At 31.1% G+C, this 24,455-nt stretch overlaps 1 protein-coding gene across 1 annotated transcript in view; it reads left to right on the top strand.

Moving 5' to 3' along the window:
- Positions 1–24,455, top strand: part of Pdi (protein disulfide isomerase) — a 63,877-nt gene that overhangs the window by 2,430 nt on the left and 36,992 nt on the right. The window contains exon 2 of the mRNA XM_075369717.1: positions 23,432–23,635. Coding sequence (XP_075225832.1) covers positions 23,432–23,635 — 204 coding nt within the window. The remainder of the gene's footprint in view (positions 1–23,431; positions 23,636–24,455) is intronic.

Raw genomic sequence — 24,455 nt, 5'->3', positions numbered from 1 at the left:
ATATATGTTGCAATTCTTGTTCAGTTATACTGTGAGAATGGCTGAAAAATAAAAAACAATCTATGACTTATCATAGCGTTTGGCGGGAGCCTGCAAGCCATACAGATAACAGAAAAAATTAAATTGCCAAGCAGAAAATATTTCTGCTTGGCTCTACCTATAAAGGCAGAATTATTAATGAAGAAAAAAGGAACATTTCAATACCCTAATCTTCCATCTGCTATTGGACCTACTCCACATTCAGATAGTTCGTATTCATTTAGATACCAGTTCCTACCACATCCTAAAATTATGAGCTGGAAGTAGAAAATGAAGACAGTATGGAAGAAGAAGAACCCACCCAACAAGCCTTCCACATCCCATGACTGATTTTGACGAAAAAGATGATAAACCACACAAACTGAGTCAAGCGGAATTAAGTGATCTCATTCAAGACCTTGATTTGTGGAAGGAGAAGGCAGAATTTCTAGGGTCAAGACTACAGCAATGGAATCTTCTTCAACATGATGTCAGGATTTCATGCTACAGACATTGTCATAAGGATCTGCTTTCTTTTTTTTAGGAGAAAAAAAATGTTTGTTTTTTATTAATGGCTTGATGAAATGTTTGAATTTGAATCATGATCCAACTGATTAGAGAATATTGATAGACTCTTCCAAGCTTAGTTTGAAAGCTGTATTATATCACAACACGGCTACAGTCTTCCTTCTATTACTTGTTGGTCATGCAGTTCACATATGAAGTAAACTTATGCAAGCATGGCAACCCTCCTAGACTCAATCAAATATGCTAAACTCTAATGGAAAATCTGTGGCAATGTAAGTCATTGTTGTACTTTTAGGAATGTAACTGGGGTACACTAAATACTGCTGCTTTTTATGTATGTGGGACAGTAGGGATAGGAAATCACATTATATTCAAGCAAGGCCTGGCCTGGAAGAAATATTATCTCTAGCGAGGAAAATGTAGTTGCCGAGCCTCTTGTAGACCCAAAAGATGTTCATCTCTAAATATAAAGCTGGGTTTGATGAAAAATTTTGTCAAAAGTATGAACCAAGAAGGACAGGTCTTTAAGCACCTAGAGACAAATTTCCTATATTAAGTAATGCAGAAGTTAAGGAAGGTATTTTTGTGGGCCACAACTTCAATAACTTGTAAAGGATCATGTGTTTGATTGAATTTTGGAGGGGGAAAAAAGAGGAACCTTGGGAAGCCTTAAAGGGAGTCATTCATGGATTTTAGGCAACAAAAGAGATGAAAATTACAGTCAGTTTGTGAAAGTACTAATGCAAAAATACTATCAACTCAGATGCAACATGTCCCTTAAAATCCTTTTTCTTCACTCACACCTGGACATTTTCCCTCCTAGTTGTAGAGTAGTTGGTGATTAACATTGAAAATGTTTCCATCAGGATATTTCTGTAAATGGAACAAAGATATCAGGGCTGTTGGAATGAAGCAGTGCTTGTGGATTATGCTGGTCTGTGTGTAGGGATGCTCTGGAACTCACAAGAGGAAAGCCCAAAGACAAGAAGCCACCACATATTCTCTTCAGGCCCAGTCAACTGCCACATATTCTTCCATCAATTAAAAGTTCTTAGAATGCAACTGTCATTAAAAAAATGTCAAATGAACTTTCTATGTTGTTGATATATGTAATTAAAATGTATAGTTTTCTCTTAATCTGTAAAAATATCTTCACTTACTGTATATTGCAGAAACCAGAGCTAGTAAAAATTTTTCTTTGTCACATTTGTTTTTCTCAACCCAAAATTAGTAAGATTTGACTCATGAAATGAAGGAAACATCCAAAAAAATTATTTGTTGGTCAGTGTTATTAATAAATCAATATATCTAAATTAAAAAAAAAGAAGATGATTCAAACTAATGTGCCTTCCCTTCTAAGATCCAAATATTTCATTAATTAAAATTTTATTTGGTCTATAACTCAGAAACCAATGAAAATAAGTACCACTTATGATATATTGTTGAAAAGCTCTCAATGAAGGTATAATTTGGTTGTTAGAAGTTCTGTTTGAAAAAAACAAGGTATGATTTTGTTCATAATAAGATGCTAAAAAATTTTAGTTGAACATAGTAGTTCTTAGTTAAAATGGAGTGTGTATTTAATATTTAAATTCCAGTGTGTATTTTGAAATTTACATTTAACCAAGCATAAAATTTTCACATTTCTTTAATATTTAGAAAGTACAAGTAAAAAACTATACACTAAATTTTGGTAAAATAGCTCAATCCATTATGGGAAAATAAGTTTCTACTTAAAAAAAAAACAACACAAAATGCAGACAACATTAAAAATCTCCAGATCTGTGCTTTTTTAACTTTCTTTACTGTTGTTTTAGTAACAAATTACTGAAATATTATTGGATAAATCTTTATACTGCAACAACCTACATGTATTATAATCTGAAATACTGTTTTCCTGAGTACCAATTATAGATTAGTTAAAAAGAAAATCAATGGTCAAAATACCAAAATGTATTTCATATGAAAATTCAGTACTGTGTTAACACAGGGCTCTCCCTCCAGTAACAATGACCACAGGAGAGGCCTGGAACCCCCTAGGTCACTATTTCTGCTGTTTCTAAGTACCGCTGTTTTCTATTGCTATTTTGTATGTTAATTATTGTATTAATTTAAAAAAAAACTTTTTGTTATTAATAACATGTGTATGATTTGTACATTTAATGTTAATTAGGTAGATGAGGTTTGTGAGTGTAAGTTATGTTGAACGTAACCAGACTTAACCTATGCTTGCTTCACTTGCCAGCCTCATAAATATATTTCCAAATAATAGAGCCGATGAAAATTTGCTAATTTAACACAAATAAATTACTTTTAAAATTTCACTTTAAACTTCAACAACTTTCAAGAATTGAAACTCAAAGAACGCTATAATTGGACAATAACCTTACTCTTCGGACACACACAATTAACTAGATAAGTTTTAATACATGTTGAGTCTCTGATGGCTGATACTAGACTGACCAACCACATTAGAAAAATTCATTAAATAAGAGTAACAAAAAATGTGAGAATTTATTTAAAGAGATTTAAATTTTAAAGAGACACTTGAGTCATAACATAACTGCCTGTCAAAATTCATATGATTCATGTTATCGTTAAATTATAACGGAATTATTTACAAAAACAGGTTAGTCTCTGAATGAATCAATTTGAATAAACACAGATTTAATGTTTATTTATTAAACATAAAATAAAGTTTCTTTATTCAGGTTTGAGAAAATAATAACCAAATGAAGAAATTTTCCTTACGTATGACTCATTGTCTAGGATAGCGTACGGTTGTTCGCTACTTCCAGAACAAAAGGCGAAGAACGAAGCATAAACAGTAGACATCAATCTTGTTCTTGTTTGGCTTTGATATTATATACAATTATAAAACTAACACTAATTAATAAGTTGATTAGTCTGCATAATATTTCATAACAATCTATTTCAGTATCTAATAAATAAATAAATTATTAATTTAGTAATATATAAACTCAGGATTAAATAAGTAACTAATAAATGTAAGACGTGAATTTGTTTATTGATTGGAATAAACAATAGTCTACCATATACATACTGTCTATTAATCGAATAGTATTATAAACCCATGATAGATAGGCAGCAAGATATACAGCTATGCTGTTCATCAGATCTGTGCCAGTACGGCTTGGACAAGCTGTAACATCATTTCAGTGTTCTGAACTTTGTACAGTATCAACATAACCTAACCAAATTTAATCTAATGTTTGCTTAGCGTCCTCATCTAATTAAAATAAATATACAAATTATTTACACAATGGTGTGGTAGACAACATGAACTGTAGTTGTACACTTCATGATGACTGTATACTATACTAAAGTAGTGCCATCAAATTTTTGCTGAAAAAAAGATAATTTTGACATTAATTGATAAATGTTTGAGTTTATATTTAATATATACATAATCAATTTTTATCATTATAATCTTTTTTGTTTAATATAAAATACTATAATATTAGTATATAGTACTAATTAGATAAACCTGAATACTATACATATTATATAAGTATGTAGAACATGTTTTTTTTTGTTTTTTTTATCATTTGACTGGTTTGATGCAGCTCTCCAAGATTCCCTATCTAGTGCTAGTCGTTTCATTTAGGTATCATCCTACATCCCTAACAATTTGTTTTACATATTCCAAACATTGCCTGCCTGCATAATTTTTTCCTTCTATCTGTCTCTCCAATATTAAAGCGACTATTCCAGGATGCCTTAATATGTGGCCCATAAGTTTGTTTCTTCTAACTATATTTTTCCAAATGCTTCTTTCTTCATCTATTTGCCGTAACACTTCATTTGTCACTTTATCCACCCATCTGATTTTTAACATTCTAATGTAGCACCAAATTTCAAAAGCTTCTAAGCTTTTCTTCTCAGGTACTCCAATTGTTCAAGTTTCGCTTTTATATAAAGCTACGCGCTCCAAACATATACTTTCAAAAATCTTTTCCTGATGTTTAAATTAATTTTTGATATAAAAAAAATTATATTTCTGACTGAAGACTTGTTTTGCCTGTGCTATTCAGCATTTTATATTGCTCCTGCTTCGTCCAACTTTAGTCTGGTGAACTGCAGACTTACATGGTTCTTAGAGAGACATGGCCTTTTATCTCCAGAACAGTATGGTTTCTGACAAGGACGATCTTCCATTGACCATTTAGTGTCATTGGAAACAGCCATTCAAAATGCTTTCCTGCTACACCAGCGCCTCATAGCTATTTTCTTTGATACTAGAAGGGCTTTCGACACAGCCTGGTGATGTGGTATTCTATACACCCTTAAAGAATGGGGAGTCAAGGGCAAAATGCTTGCTTTTATCAGAGGTTTCTTAAATGTCCAAACTTTCCATGTACATGTTGGAAATTCTCTATCGGGTAGCGTCATCTTAGAGAATGGAGTATCTCAAGGAAGTGTTACATTATTTTCTGTAGCCATCAGCAGTATTGCTAAATGTGTGCAGTCAACTGTTTCATGTTCATTATTTGTTGATGAGTTTGCTATATATATTATGTTTAAAGTATATTTTTTTACCAAAATGTTACATATATTGTTATTCAAAAATTAATGTGACAAAGGTAATGAATGTGATTAGCCATTTAAATAGAATTTTTTATCTTATCTAAGTTTATTACTTTTTCCAATAGATAATTATGGTAAAATTGTACTTCTAACTTAATTTAAAGCAAAAAGAAATATAAATATTTCCTTATTAAATCTACTAAATAATTACTAAAATCTTCTATTTTGTTAAGTCTTCCTAAACAGTGAGGTTTCAGAAAAATATCTGACAATAAAAATGTCTATATGATGAATATATTATCCCAAAACTTCATAAAAGGTAGGAGAACTATAGAAAAAATAAAATCATGGACCTTATAGCAAAATTACAACTAATTTTAGACAAATATCATACTTTAAATATCCTCAAAAAATATCAAACGTTCCCAGTTAAACATTTTTTTTCTTGTAATTTAAATGTTAGCAGTGGTGCAGTTAAATAATCACCATGTATATTTATTTGTTTTCATTACCTTATTAAAAATGAGTCATTTATGTATTTCAAAGCTTTATATCTGTTATCCAATATATTATAATACAGATATCATTATAAGCAGGCTTTATAGTAATTGAAACAGTCGTGTAAGAAAAAAATATTTACTGAACAGTAACAATACTGTAAGAAGCCTGATGGGGTCAGTAAACGTGATAGGGTTAGGCAAGGTCAGTGGCATTTATATTTATGATCAGTGATAAGATATGACATCAGTTAATTCTAAATAATGCTGAATGAATATTGTAGGCTTTTTAGTTCTTTTATGTTAAACTAGTATGTAGTTTTATTTTTTTATTAAATTTCTGTGTGAACAAGATATCAGTTTATGACAATTTATATTTGGATAGTAATGAACATAATTAAATACTTATATTATCTATTCTAATGTAGACATGTTCATGCATTACAATGTCAAGGGGTCTGGATTGGTGTTAGATATTCTAACACTATAAATATGGTACGAGATATTAATGTTGGCATGAAGTAAATTTTTTTTTGTGCCCATATATTTTCAGCATGCGCGCGCGTTTGTATAACAAGTCAGTTGTTAACTTGACTTGTTATCCATAATCAATATCCTAGAGTCGATTATAATTTTTTTTTAATATGCCAACAATGTGATAGGTTATCAGGTTTTTTGTTCAGTACAGTTTTGTTCTGCATACATTACACTTAATTTTAATTGTACAGGTTTGTATTTCAATGAATAATGATTGTTGAGTTTCTCTTCATGTCCTCCAAAAACTTATTGTTAGTGAAGGTGTTAGATGTAATTGTTTTTCTGAATTTTATTAATTATTGACTGGCATTTTATCCAGCTTTATTATTTCACTAGTACCTTCAGTGTTGAATTTTTGTATCTGTTTTACTGTTTAGATTTTTCTGTGTACTGCCACAGAAAATTGTACAATGTTCTTGTAGTTCTAACGATACACAATTTTATGCCAGGCATGTTTTCTCTTCAATTTTATATGAATAGTATTAAAAGAATGGACAGCTAAAAACTTTAAAGCAGTTACTAATTATTCAACCAGTTTTTCACGTACAGGTTTTTTTAATATCTGGGGCATTATTTCTTCAATATTTTTGTTCTGTATTATCTTAGAAATATATCTGTTTTCCACTTTGATAAATCCCAAATTTGCTGTACAGTAAAGATTATTAATAAATTTGAGTTATGATAAGCTGGGATATGGTGCTTTGGTTAATATATGTGAAAGAGTGATGTTCATTTTTTATTGTAGGCTTCAGCTTGATATAGGGGTGCCACTAATTCTTATTGCAATTTTAACATCACAGTCACAAAAAAAAATGCTCTTGCTGAGTTTTAGCAATGTATTTGTTGAGGTAAAATTTAAAAAATAAATAAGGGGCTAGAAAGGAGAAGCATTCTCTCTACTTGCTTCATTATATTTATAGAACAACTCTTATGTTGTTGTTCTTTAAAATATATTGAATTGAAGAAGAAAATAAACTAAGGCTTATAAAAAAAAAAGGTACATTGCTATTTTTATATTAATGAATACACTACATTTAACTAATCTACTTTCTCATTAAGAATTTAATATAAAATTAGCTATAGCTAAGTGTTACATTATTTTATATGAAAATGATGTAAAATTATTTTTATATAAAATAATTTTAAGAAAATTACATTATTTTAGTAAATACTAAAACACTGTTTCCCTGGAACAATAATTTCATTGGCGGTGGAAAGTACAACCCTATTAAATAATACTTTGAACTTTATTTACTGTACCTACATTTAGTGCACAGAATCATTTTGTTTTGATATTAAAGAAAATTCAGATATTTTATCAATAAACAATGGAATTGTGTTTTAGCTTCAGTAATAATTATACAAATTAAAATTATCTTAAGTTCTCTTGTTTGCCTGTAGGGAATTGAGAAATTATTAAATGGATTTCAGATTTATTTTTCCTGATTTTTCCTTTATGTACAAAGTATTTCTATTTTTTTTGTAAGTAACACTTAGATACGAATAAAAACTGTAAGTTATTATTGTAAATTCATAAAAGTTACTGTAATTCATATATAACAATAAGTAAATGAGATATTTTATTATCTAATAGAAGTGTTATATTTTGTTTGATAACCTTGCCTAAAAGGAAGGTTTGGAAATGAAAATATATAATTTAAGAAATCCAGATTTTTTTTGAAGTTATTTACTCTGGTTGGCATTATTGTTTGTCATTCATTTGATAAAGTAAATTAGTTAATCTCTGAAAAAGTTTTATTTCTTGAACAAGAAGAAATATTAAATTTCAGTGTGGTAATATTGTTTTAGGTGTCATTAAAATTTAATGGGTTGGTTTGTTAAGTTGGTCTATCTGGGTATTTTGTTGATAGCCTGTAAAGTAAGATAATGTCTCTTTATTTAGCCTAATCTGTGTTGCATTATCAAAATAATTGTTTAGTTAGTTAACATGCTTATTTGTAGTTTCTATATTTAGAAATATATTTTCAGTAGTTCTTCTGTATCTCATTTCAATGTACAGTTTTCAAATTTCCTATATTATGTTCATTTAAAGATAAAACTATTTTATTGTTAACTTTTTAGAGATAATATTTTACTCATTCACAACAGAATATAGTCAGTAGTTTGTTTTATTTGAACATAGCTCAGGCTGAGCAGTGCCATTATTTATTGCTCATTTTCAAAATATTTACATTTTAATTATATTCTGAAACTATGCATGAAGTACATTACAGTTTGGATATGATATTGCTTACCCCTAACCCATCCTCTTTGGGATGTTTCTTTTATTTATATATATATAAGCATTATATATACAAAAAAACATTTTCAATTATAGTAATTGGTTAACAGTATCCCTATAGATAAATGAGTCTCAATCTGGGGGTCACTATGATTTAAAAGGAGGTTGTGAAATTAGCTTACTACTTTGCATGTAAACCATAATGAAATCATTTTATGAGAAAAAAATCATTTGTTATAAACATTTTATTTACATTTATAAGTACACGTGTAAAGAAAATAATGAGATGATTGCATTTCTTTTTCATTTAGAAATTTCCCCACACGTGGATTTATGTTGGAAACTCAAAAACAAATTGTTTTCATGTGGTAAAATAAGATTCCAATTTTTAGTTTTTAGTCCAACGATAGATGAAAAATCCTTTCAGAGGTAAGGTGTGCCAAAGAGGATTAATATTCTCAGTGCTTTTGTGACTAAATTTTCGTATTCACTTAAATGAGCAAGGCAAACGTATTGAAATCTTCAGATGTGAATTGTGATTGTAACATTTTATCAGCGGATGTTTTGATGAGCTGGTTGTGAATTTCAACTGGTAACTTAGCAGCTGTAACAATGTTTTCATTAAATTGATTCAGTATTCATCTCTTCGATAAATTATATTTATCTTCCTTTTTAAGTTCACGGAATTGCATTTTCATGCTATCCAAATTTTGGTTAATAACATTGTTCATCCAAATTTTCCTCAGTATAATCAAAAGTGAGTAGAAACATTTCAAAATGTTTTTACTTTGAAGGTGAGTAATCCAGATATCAAGCTTCTTAATAAAAGCATGAACTTTGTCATTAATAAAATGTTTTTATTTCGATTTTGTAAATTCATATTCAAGTTATTTAAATGCAAAAATACATCTGCTAATTAGGCCAGCAGCAGTATATTCATTATTATGTAAAAACATTGAGAATGACATTTGCTTATCCAGGAAAAATATTAATTCATCTTACAATTTCAATAACCGGGTTAACATTTTCCCCCACGATAACCATCTGACTTCTGTATGGAAAAGAAGAAATTTTTTGTTTTTGCCTATGTCATCGCATAGTTTAGCTAACAGCCTGTTCTGTAATGATCAGCTTTTAATAAGATTAACCAACCATTTTTACATCTTTGCAAAGAATTTGAGGTTTTCTGGCACATTTTTTGTGGCAAGTGCATTTTTGTGAAGGAATTATTATATCCATTCTGCCCTTGGTATAAGATGATGTTTAATTTTTTCAGAAATCCACTGTTCTTTCCTGTTATTGTCTTTGCACAATCATTACACACTGCAATACGTTTTGTCCAATATATATTACAGTTTTTAGTAGCTTTATAAAAAAACATCATCCTGTTGCATGACCAGGAATTGATTTACAAAATAACATATTTTAAATTTTTTAATTGTTTTATAACGTATTTTCTTTGACCAATCTGTCCATATCAAATTCATATTTTGCAAAACACGAACTGAGAAATGTTTTCCATATCTGTTAACTCTTCAATTAACTATTAAAAAATTCACTTGAACTAACATGTTGAATTATCTGATCGTGAACATCCGCTAGTCATGTCATCAATTCACGCTAGTCATGTCATCAATTCACCTTAATATTGTGTCATTAGGATTTTTTTTAATTTTTTTTTTTGCTTCTTCCACACTTATAAAAACACTTGTGACCATATTAATTTCAGCAAGCAGTATGAGGTTTTTTGCGATTGTATATGGTTTGGCCATCTTAGCTTAATGCTTCAAGATAAGATTTTTAAGTTTACTTTTATCAGCCTGGCTTGATTTACAAATAGAAGCTTGTTGATTTCTCAAAGTATATAATTTTCTTTTGAATAATTCCAAGGATTTGCTTTTATGATCTGGATGTTTAGTTTCCAAGTGTCAAATTAATTTTGATGGCTTCATGTTTTCATTGGGAGGACTTAACAATACACTGTGACTTTCCATGCAGTGAGGTAAAACCATAATTTACATAATTGTCATCGTATAGTTTTGTCTTTTTACCAATCGATTTGTTGTACAAATGCTTCAGGAGAAGACCAATTAAAGTTAGCTGTGGTGGGTAAATCTAAATTGCATAAAAGTTTAAAAAGCGAAATTGTGTACCCGTAGACTATTATAATTTTTCTTACGCATGGATGACTAGAGATATTGTGAAAATTGTGGTTCAAAGGTTTGTTGTTTCCACACGTAAAAACATATTTGAATGATGGTTATCTCAAAAAGCAGTGCTCATTTTAGACAGTGCTTCATGTCATCCATTTGCAGAAAACAGGGACTTTTTGGCAATTTACCTTCCACCAAATGTCACAGCCACGATTCAAGCAATGGATCATTGACTTAGTCAATCATGAACTTAGTCACACAAGAAGTAGAAATGCATTATAATTTTTTAAATCTATATCTATCGAAGATACTATATGTAATATATATGCTGCCTGTGATTAGGTTACAAGCAGCACAGTAAAAGTAATTTGAAAAATTAATGCTTAATTTTGAAGTTGACAGTGTTGAAGTAGAAGAAATGAACTCTGAGAGCAATGAAATTATCATTCCTGAAGTGTTAGTCCCTATAAAATATAGAAGGGTGTGAAAATGTTAATGAAAATGTTTGACAGTGTTAAATGTGACTGCATGTATTTTAGACTGTGAGAAAATGAGTGATGATGATTTAATTGAGTGTTAAAGAGCTGATGCCTGGACCTAACACATCTCACGATCATGACACATTTTTTTTTTGTCTTCAGTCATTTGACTGGTTTGATGCAGCTCTCCAAGATTCCCTATCTAGTGCTAGTCATTTCATTTCAGTATACCCTCTACATCCTACATCCCCAACAATTTGTTTTACATACTCCAAACGTGGCCTGCGTACACAATTTTTCCCTTCTACCTGTCCTTCCAATATTAAAGCGACTATTCCAGGATGCCTTAGTATGTGGCCTATAAGTCTGTCTCTTCTTTTAACTATATTTTTCCAAATGCTTCTTTCTTCATCTATTTGCCACAATACCTCTTCATTTGTCACTTTATCCACCCATCTGATTTTTAACATTCTCCTATAGCACCACATTTCAAAAGCTTCTAATCTTTTCTTCTCAGATACTCCGATTGTCCAAGTTTCACTTCCATATAAAGCGACACTCCAAACATACACTTTCAAAAATCTTTTCCTGACATTTAAATTAATTTTTGATGTAAACAAATTATATTTCTTACTGAAGGCTCGTTTAGCTTGTGCTATTCGGCATTTTATATCGCTCCTGCTTCGTCCATCTTTAGTAATTTTACTTCCCAAATAACAAAATTCTTCTACCTCCATAATCTTTTCTCCTCCTATTTTCACATTCAGCGGTCCATCTTTGTTATTTCTACTACATTTCATTACTTTTGTTTTGTTCTTGTTTATTTTCATGCGATAGTTCTTGCGTAGGACTTCATCTATACCGTTCATTGTTTCTTCTAAATCCTTTTTGACACATGACACATTGAGTATGCTAATGACTATGATAATCTGGGCCAATTTCTGGTGTCAGCAGCAAGGAAGCATTAATCATACCTGGAAAATCTAGATGACACAGATTATATTGACATTAAAAATTTGTGGATACATCAGAAAAATAAAAGAAAAAAATCATTACATAAAAAAACAAGTTAAAATCACAGACTTAACTATGTAATAGTTAAGTCTGTATTTAATTTGGTAGTTTAGTAAATTTAGTTTTCACCTGTCCAGTAACTTTAAGTTAGTTATTTATTGTTTTAATAGACCTTACACAACACAAACTAAACGTACACAGGGCACATGGTTTTCTTGCAGTTAAATGTGTGCTATATTATCTGTGATTTCAATATACCAAAGGTATGTTTGTTCACAATTACCACAGATAATCGGTGCTATAATGTAGTAGGAACGAATTAATTTATAAGATTGTATAGTTTATAAATTAGCAGCAATTATAAAATTGTTTCTTATGAAATAAATTTACATTATATTTTTATCTAAGAAACTATATTTAATGTAATATTTTAAAATTGTTTGCGATCATTTAGTCTGGTGCTGGTGTTTATCGTTTTGGTATCTATGCTATCTTGAGTCTGAAAGACATATGTTTTAAGTATGTCAAAAAGTATGTTAGATTTGAATTAAATTTTATCACTTAGTCAAGATTCAGGGATAGAGTATAGTGTAAGTGTAGATTATTGACAATAAATTTTTATAAACGAATCATGTTAATGTACATGTTCTTGTCAAAATGTGTAACTGTGGTTGGTCAGAATAATAAATCACTGTATATTATTAATTGCTTTTAATTGTTAATACAGGGTGATGAATAATAATTAAAATGGAACAACAAGAATACATTAAAAAATTAACATGATACAGTATCAATTCTTCATTTATCTAATAATTTTTTTTTTGTCTTCAGTCATCATTTGATTGGTTTGATGCAGCTTTCCAAGATTACCTATCTAGTGCCAATCGTTTAATTTCAGTGTATCCCTAACAATTTGTTTCACATATTCCAAACGTTGCCTGCCTGTACAATTTTTCCCATCTACCTGTCCCTACAATATCAAAGCGACTAATCCAGGATGCCTTAAGATGTGCCCTATAAGTCTGTCTCTTCTTTTAGCTATATTTTTCCAAATACTTCTTTCTTTATCAGTTTGCTGCAACACCTTTTCAATTGTCATTTTACCACCCACCTGATTTTTAACATTCTCCTATAGCATCACATTTTGAAAACTTCTAATCTTTTCTGCTCGGTTTCTCTGATCATCATCAAAGTTTCACTTCCATATAAAGTATGGTCCAAACATACTTTTAGACATGTTTTCCTGATTAAATTAATTTTTGATGCAAGCAAATTACATTTCCTACTGAAAGCTTGTTTCGTCTATGCTATTCAGCAATTTTATATTGCTTCTGCTTCGTCCATCTTTAGTAATTCTACTTCCCAAATAACAAAATTCTTCTACCTCCTTAGTTTATTATCGTTCAATTTATTTATTCAGTGGTCCATCTTCTTTATTTCTATTAGATTTCATTACTTTCGTTTGGTTTATTTTCTTGTGGTAGTTCTTGCATAGGATTACAACCATGCCATTCATTGTTTCTGTTGGGTAAAGTTAAAAAATAAAAAAAACACACAGCTAGTATTTGCCAAAAGAAATTGGACTTTAATGAGAACAACTTGATATAAGTTAATTATTATAACCTTAAAAACTACTTAATACATCAGCTGAAATCAGCGTCTGAACAATGATAGTTAACTGAAAAAATACATGAGTACACGCTTCTAAATACAGATTTTTACAATATACGTTTTTGACAAAGCCTGAAGGATAACATGAAACACCTTAGTTTTAATTATAACTTTAGAAAAATATGACATCAATAAACATAGTATGTCTGAAAACTATTGCATTATTGACAAATGCTGTAATATTGAAAAAAATAGTAATGAACAAATGTCATAACCTTAGAAAAATAAATTAAAGTAAATCTTGATTGGCATTGGCCTTTCCTGATTTATGAACCACAAACTTAACGTTAAATAATGTAAAAATGTAATTTTAGTTTGACGTAGAAAAATACACAATAATATTACAGTACAAAAGAATTAATTACAATATAATCACACTGAACTTAATTGAGCACATGAAATGGGTTGCAGCTGAATTGACAGCCTTCTGTAAGTGACCTGTCGTGACTGTACTAAAGTGAAATTGAAACTTGAACGGCATAGGTAGGATGAACTGAATGTTCCACAAATTTGAATGATAACATAAAGGTTTAACGTAATGAGTAAAGAAAAACTGAACTTGCCTGTAGCACACAAATATTTGCCAGAGATGACCTCGTAACAGCAAGTACGGAAGAATACCTATGTAGTCCTGGGCGTAGTCCGCACGGTGAATCAGGAATACAGCGGCGTGATGTGGTTTAGTGGTAGAATGCGGCGCGGAATCTCAAATGTGTTGTGATCAGTTTGAAATTCTGCTTGAGCGTGAATGTTAACACAGAGTTTGCAGGAGAGTATTGCCATAGGCGACTGCACTGGTTAGATGTTGGAGGTACTCTGCCGAAAAGATGGCGAAAAAAGGCGGGGGTAACCAGATCCAGGTAGTGGACAAGATAGTGTGTGTTTGTATTAGTGAGGGGACGAAAAGATAACGGGTGTTTGAAAAGGGTAGTCAGAAATAACTCGATAGAATAATAGGCGCGGTCGCTAAGGATGACGGTGGGAGGTTCGATTACAATAACAATAATAGAGACAGGTGGACTTTACGGACCCAGCAATACGAAACCAAGTGGAATTCAAACATTCCTTGTAACAAAGCAACGGGACCTACCCTAGCTGTGAATTCGTAGAAATAACGGAAAAACTTTATGCCAGAATGGCGTAAACATACTGGGGGGCGAGCGAGCAGAAACATGAAGAGAAGACCAGCGGAGGAATCTTGTTTCCAGGAGGAGTGATGAAACCAGAAGAGAGTTTGATACGGATGACACGGAAGATACCATCCTTACCAGGAAATGTTTCCGAGATGACACCAATGGGTTTTTCGGGAAGTCCAAGGATTGGAGACCCGATAAGGAAGTGTCCAGGGGAAAGCGTGCAGGAATCTTCAGCAGGGTCCGATGAAAGAGAAGTTAGAGGTCGGCTATTCATAATTGCCTCAATACGGGCGAAAATTGTGCAAAATTCTTCAAAGGTGAAGGGGGCGTCACCGAAGGTTCGATGTAGTAACGTTTTGGCTGACTTGACAGCGGCTTCCCACAGACCACCGAAGTTGGGAGCATAAGGTGGATTAAAATGCCAAGTGACGCCTTGGGACGACAGATTGGTTGAGATTTGATCTTGGGAATTGGCAAGGAGATTCGAAACTTCCCTTAAATGCCTCGAAGCGCCGACGAAATTTGTACCATTGTCCGAGTACACTGTATGAGGTCGGCCTAAAGCGTTGGAAGGATGCGAGGAAGGCTTGAGTGGATAGATCAGAAACAAATTCCAAATGCACAGCTTTGGTGGACAAACATATAAAGATACACAAATATCCCTTTTGGATTTTGCCAATTAGAAGATTTATAAAGGAAGGGTCCGGCAAAGTCAGTGCCTACAGCAGAGAAGGCCCGTTGAGGAATGACACGATCAGCAGGAAGATCAGCCATGATTGGTTGGGTTGAGAAGGGTCTGAAGCGTTGACAAGTCAAACAGTTTTTAATGGCTTGACGAATTACAGTGTGTGCAGATATGACCCAAAAACGTTGCGCGACGAGTGCTTGGGTGTGTCGAGGACCACAGTGCATGCCATCGAGATGATGTTTTCTGATGAGAAGTTTGGATAAATTGGAAGTTTTGGGCAGTAACAGCTGATGTTTTGAATCATAGGCCAGTGACGACTGTTGACGTCCACCAACGCGAATTAAGTGGTTGTTGTCATATCTAGAAATCAAAATGTCATAAGCGACTTGATAATTTTCCGCAGAAATTGGCAGAGATTCAATTAATGGGAGCGCATTACCAGATAAATGTGTCCTTAGAATTTGCAGTTTTTGTTCAGAAGATAACTGTGAATTTTCATGGACGGAACCTTTGAACAGATTGTGAAAATTTATCCAGTCGTGGAAATTTCCAGAAAAAATGGGAATTTTGAATTTCGGAGTCTCTAATAAGGAATGAAAGACTGGTTTGATATTCTGTTTTAAATCGGGAGTTTCTGATTCTACACGTTTAATGGGACAAAACAATGAATCCCATTCGGTGCTGATTAAATTTATATCAGAAATTTCTGACTGGTTTTTTATTTCTGAGTTATTGACAAGAATTTCATCGAGGATGCCATAAAACTGTTGATCGAGGGCTTTGATATCATCAAATTGTTTACTAGATACGGAAATTCCGTGAAAGTTGACGATTCTCCTGAGTTTGTTAACACGAAGCTGCGCTTTGGCTAACAGCGCAGCGTTAGCTGAAATGATTGTGGCCTGAGCACGAGTCATGTTGTGCATTAAGTTTACAATAAATATTTAAATAGTAAGATTAGATGCAATATGAAATACCACTCTTAAAAATAACAACTTAATTATACAACAATAATAATATAAAATCAGAAAGAATTTTTTATCAGAGAATTAATACATACGATAATCGTTATATTAAATTATCACAAGCAATAATTAATTATATAATTACTGTAATTAGTAGTTGTTTACTACTTTCATGACATCATTACTTTCAGTAACATGCTTAAAAACAATACAATATAAGATATTCTAAATTTGAAAGAACAATTTAAAGTATTTATAATAGAAAGAGTTTAGATCAAAAATGTTTGAAAGAGATTTTATAACAAAAATTTACTTTAAGAAATGTAGTATGAACTGTAAATCCGGAATGATATCCGGCACCCGGAGGACCAAAAACAACTAGCTATGTTGGGTAAAGTTAAAAAATAAAAAAAACACACAGCTAGTATTTGCCAAAAGAAATTGGACTTTAATGAGAACAACTTGATATAAGTTAATTATTATAACCTTAAAAACTACTTAATACATCAGCTGAAATCAGCGTCTGAACAATGATAGTTAACTGAAAAAATACATGAGTACACGCTTCTAAATACAGATTTTTACAATATACGTTTTTGACAAAGCCTGAAGGATAACATGAAACACCTTAGTTTTAATTATAACTTTAGAAAAATATGACATCAATAAACATAGTATGTCTGAAAACTATTGCATTATTGACAAATGCTGTAATATTGAAAAAAATAGTAATGAACAAATGTCATAACCTTAGAAAAATAAATTAAAGTAAATCTTGATTGGCATTGGCCTTTCCTGATTTATGAACCACAAACTTAACGTTAAATAATGTAAAAATGTAATTTTAGTTTGACGTAGAAAAATACACAATAATATTACAGTACAAAAGAATTAATTACAATATAATCACACTGAACTTAATTGAGCACATGAAATGGGTTGCAGCTGAATTGACAGCCTTCTGTAAGTGACCTGTCGTGACTGTACTAAAGTGAAATTGAAACTTGAACGGCATAGGTAGGATGAACTGAATGTTCCACAAATTTGAATGATAACATAAAGGTTTAACGTAATGAGTAAAGAAAAACTGAACTTGCCTGTAGCACACAAATATTTGCCAGAGATGACCTCGTAACAGCAAGTACGGAAGAATACCTATGTAGTCCTGGGCGTAGTCCGCACGGTGAATCAGGAATACAGCGGCGTGATGTGGTTTAGTGGTAGAATGCGGCGCGGAATCTCAAATGTGTTGTGATCAGTTTGAAATTCTGCTTGAGCGTGAATGTTAACACAGAGTTTGCAGGAGAGTATTGCCATAGGCGACTGCACTGGTTAGATGTTGGAGGTACTCTGCCGAAAAGATGGCGAAAAAAGGCGGGGGTAACCAGATCCAGGTAGTGGACAAGATAGTGTGTGTTTGTATTAGTGAGGGGACGAAAAGATAATGGGTGTTTGAAAAGGGTAGTCAGAAATAACTCGATAGAATAATAGGCGCGGTCGCTAAGGATGACGGTGGGAGGTTCGATTACAATAACAATAATAGAGACAGGTGGACTTTACGGACCCAGCAATACGAAACCAAGTGGAATTCAAACATTCCTTGTAACAAAGCAACGGGACCTACCCTAGCTGTGAATTCGTAGAAATAACGGAAAAACTTTATGCCAGAATGGCGTAAACAGTTTCTTCTAAATCTTTTTTACTATATCATCAGCAAATTGTAACATCTTTATCTTTTCACTTTGACTGTTACTCCAGATCATTAACTGCTAGTTCTATGTAAAAATTAAAATGTAACAAGGATATGGAACATCCTTGTTTGACTCCCTTTTTTATTCTTATGCTCTTCGATAATTACTGTTACAGTTTGTTTGCTGTAAATTTTAGAAATTGTTCTATCTCTATACTTGAACCCTAAATGTTTAAAAATGCTGAACTTTTATTCCAGTCTATGTTTTTAAATGCCTTTTCTAAATTTATTAATGGCACATATGTTGGTTTGTTTTTCTTTATTCTTCCTTCTATTATTAAATGTTAAAGTTGCTTCCTTTGTCCCTATACTTTTCCTGAAACCAAATTGGTCTTCTCCTAACACTTCTTCCATTCTCTTCTCATTTCTTTTGTACAGAATTCTAGTTAAAATTTTTTGTACATGAGTAGTTAAGCTAATTGTTCTGTATTCACATTTATCTGCTCCTGCTTACTTTGGTATCATAACGGTTTTGAAGTCTGACAGAACTTTACCTTTTTCGTAAATATTACACATAAGTTTGTATAATCTATCTGTCGCTTCCTCACCTGCACTGCACAGTAATTCTGCAGGTATCCTGTCTATCCCAGGAACCTTTCTCTCATTCAAATCCTTTAACGCTCTATCAAATTCAGATCTCTTTTTAGCTCCCTTTTAATTCTCTTCAACTTCCTTTTTTTTCTCCATAACATTAGTTTCTAATCCATTTCCTTCGTATAACTCTGTAAGTATATTCCACCCACCTATCAATCTATTCTTTCATTATAAATTGGTCTATCATCTTTGTTTAACACATTATTTGATTTTAACTTATATACCACAAAATTCTCCTTAACTTTTCTGTATGCTCAGTCTATTTTACCATTTCTCTTCCACTTCTATTGCTCATTTTTCTTTCCACTTCTGAACACTTTGTTTAATCCACTCTTCTTTCGCTAATTTGCACTTCTTGTTTATAGTATTTCTTACTTGTCGATAGGTCCTTTTTACCTTCTTCATTGTTAGCATTCTTGTACTTTCTACATTCATCCATCAGCTGCAATATATTCTCTGATATTCAAGGTTTTCTACCAGTTCTCTTTGTTTGCCTAAGTTCGCTTCTGCTGATTTAAGAATTTCCTTTTTAACATTCTCCTATTCTTCTATATTTTATACCTTGTCTTTTTTACTCGGACCTCTTGTAATATCCTCCTCAAAAATCTTCTTTACTTCCTCAAGCTTCTCTAAATTCCACAGATTCATCTGACACCTTTTCTTCTGGTTTTTAAACCCCAATCTACATTTCATTATCACTAAATTATGGTCGCTATCAATGTCTGCTCCAGGGTAAGTTCTGCAGCCGAGTTGATTTCTAAATCTTTGTTTGCTTAACTATGATATAATCTATCTGATACCTTGCCGTATCGCCTGGCTTTTTCCATGTGTATATTCTTCTATTATGATTTTTAAACTGGGTGTTGGCAATTACTAAATTATACTTTGTGCAAAACTCTATAAGTTGTTCCCCTCTTTCATTTCTTTTGCCCAGCTTGTATTCACCCACAATATTTTCTTCCTTGCCTTTTCCAATGCTTGCATTCCAATCTCCAACTATTATTAAATTTTCTTCCCCTTTTATGTGTTTAATTGCTTTGTAATTTGTTGGTATACACACTCTACCTCATCATTATCATCATCATGTGCACATGTAGGCATATAGACGTTAACAATTATTGTTGGTTTAGTTTTTGATTTTATCCTGATTACAATGGTTCTATCGCTAAGCTTTTTGAAATACTTTACTCTCTTCCCTATCTCCTTGTACATTACGAAACCTGCCTGCCCTTTATTTGACGCTGAGTTAATTCTAAAATCACCTGACCAAAAGTTGTTTTCCTCTTCCCACTGAACCTTGCTAGTTCCTACTACATCTACATTTAACCTATTCATTTCTCTCTTAAATTTTTTAAACTACCAACCGATTAGACTATTAACATTCCACACTCAGACTCATAGAATGTTATTTTTTAATTTTCTGGTGACCCCTTCCTTAGCAGTCTGCACCCAGAGATCCAAACAGGGGAATAGTTTACCTCCAGAATATTATTTTACTAAGGAAGGCACCTCCATCTTTGTTACATGAAAATGCAGGGAGATTGATTTGAACACTAACCTGAACAGAACAGATTTTGAAACCTTGAAACTAATTTTGAAACTAACCTTGATTTTCTTGAAAAAAAACAGTATAGTTTTCCATTGCTTTCAGCTGCGCAATACTCAGAAGATTCAGTGATGTTGATATGGCTGTTTCAGTCTTCCTGATCTGCGTCCTTGACAGCTAGTGAAAGAGCTGCTGCCCTCTTAGCAATCATTCCTTAGCCTAGTTCAACAGATACCACTCTGATATGGTTGCACCTTCGGTTGAGCTACTCTATATCACAGCACTCAAGCCCTCTTACCATCAGCAAGGTCTCATGAATTATAGAGTGGTATCTAATACATGCATAGATATATAAACTATCATTATCTTTGTAAAATATTGGAGTTGAATAATAAATGAAATTTTATAAAGGAAAAACATAACAAAAAGAGTATGATAAAAAAAAATAAATAAATATGTAAAACAAAGTATTAAATTACATAATTTATGGTAGAAAATACATAAAATATACATACAAATAATTGAATTTGGTAATCTATGAATGATTTTTATTCATTAAAGTTTTTTATCCCATGTCCGTGCAGTGTTTGAATGTACTGAAATAATGTAGTTAAACTATGTCCATGTACAGCTGGGTGCTTCAAGTCATTAAGAAAACCACCCGACTGTATTTGAGCAAGGATCTGTTTATATTTCATGATGGTATTTTCTTTTGTATTTCCTGCATTCTGATTTAAATTTATAGAAACTATAATGGAGCAAGAAATGTTTCTGTTAATTCATGCATATCATGGGTGTATTAATCTATGAAATTTTATTTCTGTTTGACAAATTTACATGCAAGTTTATGTTATATAAAGTTTTTCTTTATTTTTGAAGATTAAAAACTAATTTAGTTTGTATTTTTTATACACTATTCGAATTGAATAATAAAACTATTTTAAAAACTTGAAAATTTTATAAATATAATTAAAAAAATAAATTTTTTAATTTAATTTTATTCCTTATGTAAGCGTTGCGTTCTGTTCAGGTAGTGAACAATTAGTGACCTCCACACTGCCCAGTGAGATGTGAATGATATGTCTAACATCTAAATTTAGTCTTTTACAGATTCAGGTCGACCATTTCTGAGATGTGTGGTTAATTAAAACCCTAACCACCAAAATACACAGTTATCCACTGTCTAGTATTCAAATCCATATGAAAGCAACTAGCTTTTACTAGGATTCAAACCTCAGAATCTTCAACTTCAAAAATCAGCTGTTAAGCAATTGACTTGAGAGGAGAAGTTAACCACTAGATCAGCCCAGCAGGCTATTATTATTTTTATTTTTTGTTATAAATTTACTAACTGAATGAGTTAGTTAGTTAGTTTTTTACATGAGAACCATAATATTGATTTTGTTAAATATTAATTAAACATATTGTATTTTTTTTATCGTAAGCTGCGATATTATTTTAATTCTAATTGTGCAGTTTATATAATTTAGTGAAATTGACAAGTTAATTGGTCGTAGTGGTATGTATGTGTTTTTTGTCGTTGTTAATTATTTATCCTTGAAATAGAAAAGAGATATTTTACTTTTATTATTGTGCATGTATCTAATGAGTATATAATATTTATTTATTGTAATTTTTATTAGAATCATAAAATAAACAGTCGTTTCCCAGTTAACTTGATAATTAATTACACAGGCAATTTTCCATCCATTTTTACAATTAGGGATTTCTGAATCAGGTAAGCTCAATTTTTTTCAGCGATTCCAGTAGAATTAATAAAATGTTGTATAAAAAGTTAAATCTCTGATTTTATTATCCAAAGTTGCTTTATTAACTATGAACGGTTTTACCCTCCAAACTACATGGTTATTATTTGCTAAACTGTATTAATTTTATCTGAAAGTTTCACCTTGATAGCTCATGATCAGGTGATATTATATTATTGCCAATTTTCTACCTTAACAAAAAAAAATTTATGGTTTTTAGTGAGTCAGCTTTTTTATGTTCAGCATAGATGTAATGGAAGTTTTTTTTTTACTCTTATCGGTTGAAACGTGAAGGGGTACCATAAAAATAAATCCTTTTGATTTTTGCTTGGTTTTTTCATCTAGGTTGAAACCTAATTGTTTGGTTTTAATTTTATATTGTTCCACATTGATTCATGATGACACATTTTTATAGTGTTAATAAAAGGTAATTACTTTTATAATCTTAAAAGGGGGTAAAATAAAAGTGAAAGTAATAATAATTAAGAGAATTATATTACATGAATTTAGTTTTAAGCCAAATTTACATAACTACATGCATTTATGTTTGAGTTAAAGAATGTTTATCATAATAATGTATAATGGTAGGTTTATTTAAATAAAAAAGGAGCTCATTTTCCAGCCGGCAAAACTAATCCATCTTGCTTTGTCACAGGTTCATTATGCACTGTTTTAAATATTTCAGCTGGGTAGAACATATGGACTGGAAGAAAAGGCACAGCTTTACAAGTTTCCTGGGTTTAGCTTAAAATTTGTTGGTATCTTGTATTTTAAACAAATAAATGTGTTAAAAAAAAGGTTCTTTGAATCACCTTTCCTCCTACTAGTACATCCTGTTAAATTACTAAAAATTATTGTTTCTTAACTTTGCTATAAATAGAAAAGTAATAAAAAATAATCATCCTTGGAAGAGTTTATAGAAACTCTAAATGAAAGATTTATCATGTATCTTGATTCCATCAAGAGATTTTCTTATATTTGGTTTTCTACCTGGATTGGTTGATCAACCTTATTTCATGGTTGGTGGGTCATCCTCATTTCAAGTTTTAAAATATGTTTTGTATTTTTAAATTAAGTTTTGCGGTACAAGAAATTTGTACTGTAAAAATTAATTACATGTTCAAGTTTGTAATTAAATTTATTAGGAGCTGAAAATATTTGGATGGTAAAATGGTATTTGCTTATTATATAATTATTAAGTTACTTATTACGATGCCCATTTTAAAAGTGTTAGTGTTTATATTTTTATCAATTATTTAATTGTTTATTTTATATATATATTTTCTTTTTTTTTTACAGATGCTCCTTGGTGTGGTCATTGTAAAGCTTTAGAACCAATTTTTGAAGAAGCAGCGAAGAAACTAGAAGATAAAAAATCACCGATTAAATTAGCTAAAATTGATGCTATTGAAAATAAAGAACTTGCTGTCTCTTTTGGCATCCGTGGTTATCCTACTTTGAAATTTTTTAGGAAAGGAAAAACTCCTCCACTTGATTATTCTGGTAATGAATTATTAGTTTTTTTTTGTTATGTTTTCAGAACTTTATCAAACATTTTTAAAAAATTAACTAGATTACTCTCCTTTTATCTGGAAAATATGAAGACTTTCATAAATGCATTTATGTATCTTTACAATTGAAAACTGTTTGAGACACAAAAATTGTAAATTTTTGAATTAAGCAACATTACATTTATGAAGTTAAATACCAAATAATACAATTTTCTGGTTGTGATTTGTGTTGTCCAATAGAAAAGTACAAATTTTTTGTAAAGCATTAAATTCAATATTGATGGTATTGCAGTATAGTAATAAATCATTGTAAAGCTTTAAAACCAATTTTTGAAGAAGCAGTGAAGGAACTAGAATATAAAAAGTCGTTGATTAAATTAGCTATTGAAAATAAAGATTTCAAAAATATGAAATCTTATATTTTGTGTGATATATATATATATATAAAATCCAAATTGCATGGCAGTTTGTCTGAAGATGATTCTATAGCCAACAATAAGAAAACAAGTTTATATAAATGTAGGTCAGAAAATGGTTCATTAGCAAGTTTCAGCTCATTTAATATTTAGCCCTGCTTTCTGCTCCCTCTGTGAAATTAAACTTTTTAAAAATTCTTTGCATACAAATTGAGGGGTAAATTAGGTGCTTCCTTATATAGTTTTTGATCTGATGAAATTGAATAAAAATGGTTCCGGACTTCTATCTCACTTAGGTTTTAAGAAACAGGGTAAAAATTTGTGTTGGAAAACATTTTTTTAGGTTTGGAATAAAATAACTTTGTTAATTTATCAATAAACAAATAAAAATTTCTC

The sequence above is a fragment of the Lycorma delicatula genome, chromosome 6 (assembly GCF_047948215.1).
Source record: "Lycorma delicatula isolate Av1 chromosome 6, ASM4794821v1, whole genome shotgun sequence".
Lineage (NCBI taxonomy): Eukaryota > Metazoa > Arthropoda > Insecta > Hemiptera > Fulgoridae > Lycorma > Lycorma delicatula.
Note: the sequence above shows the minus strand (reverse complement) of the source record. Positions and strands in the feature narration are given on the sequence as shown.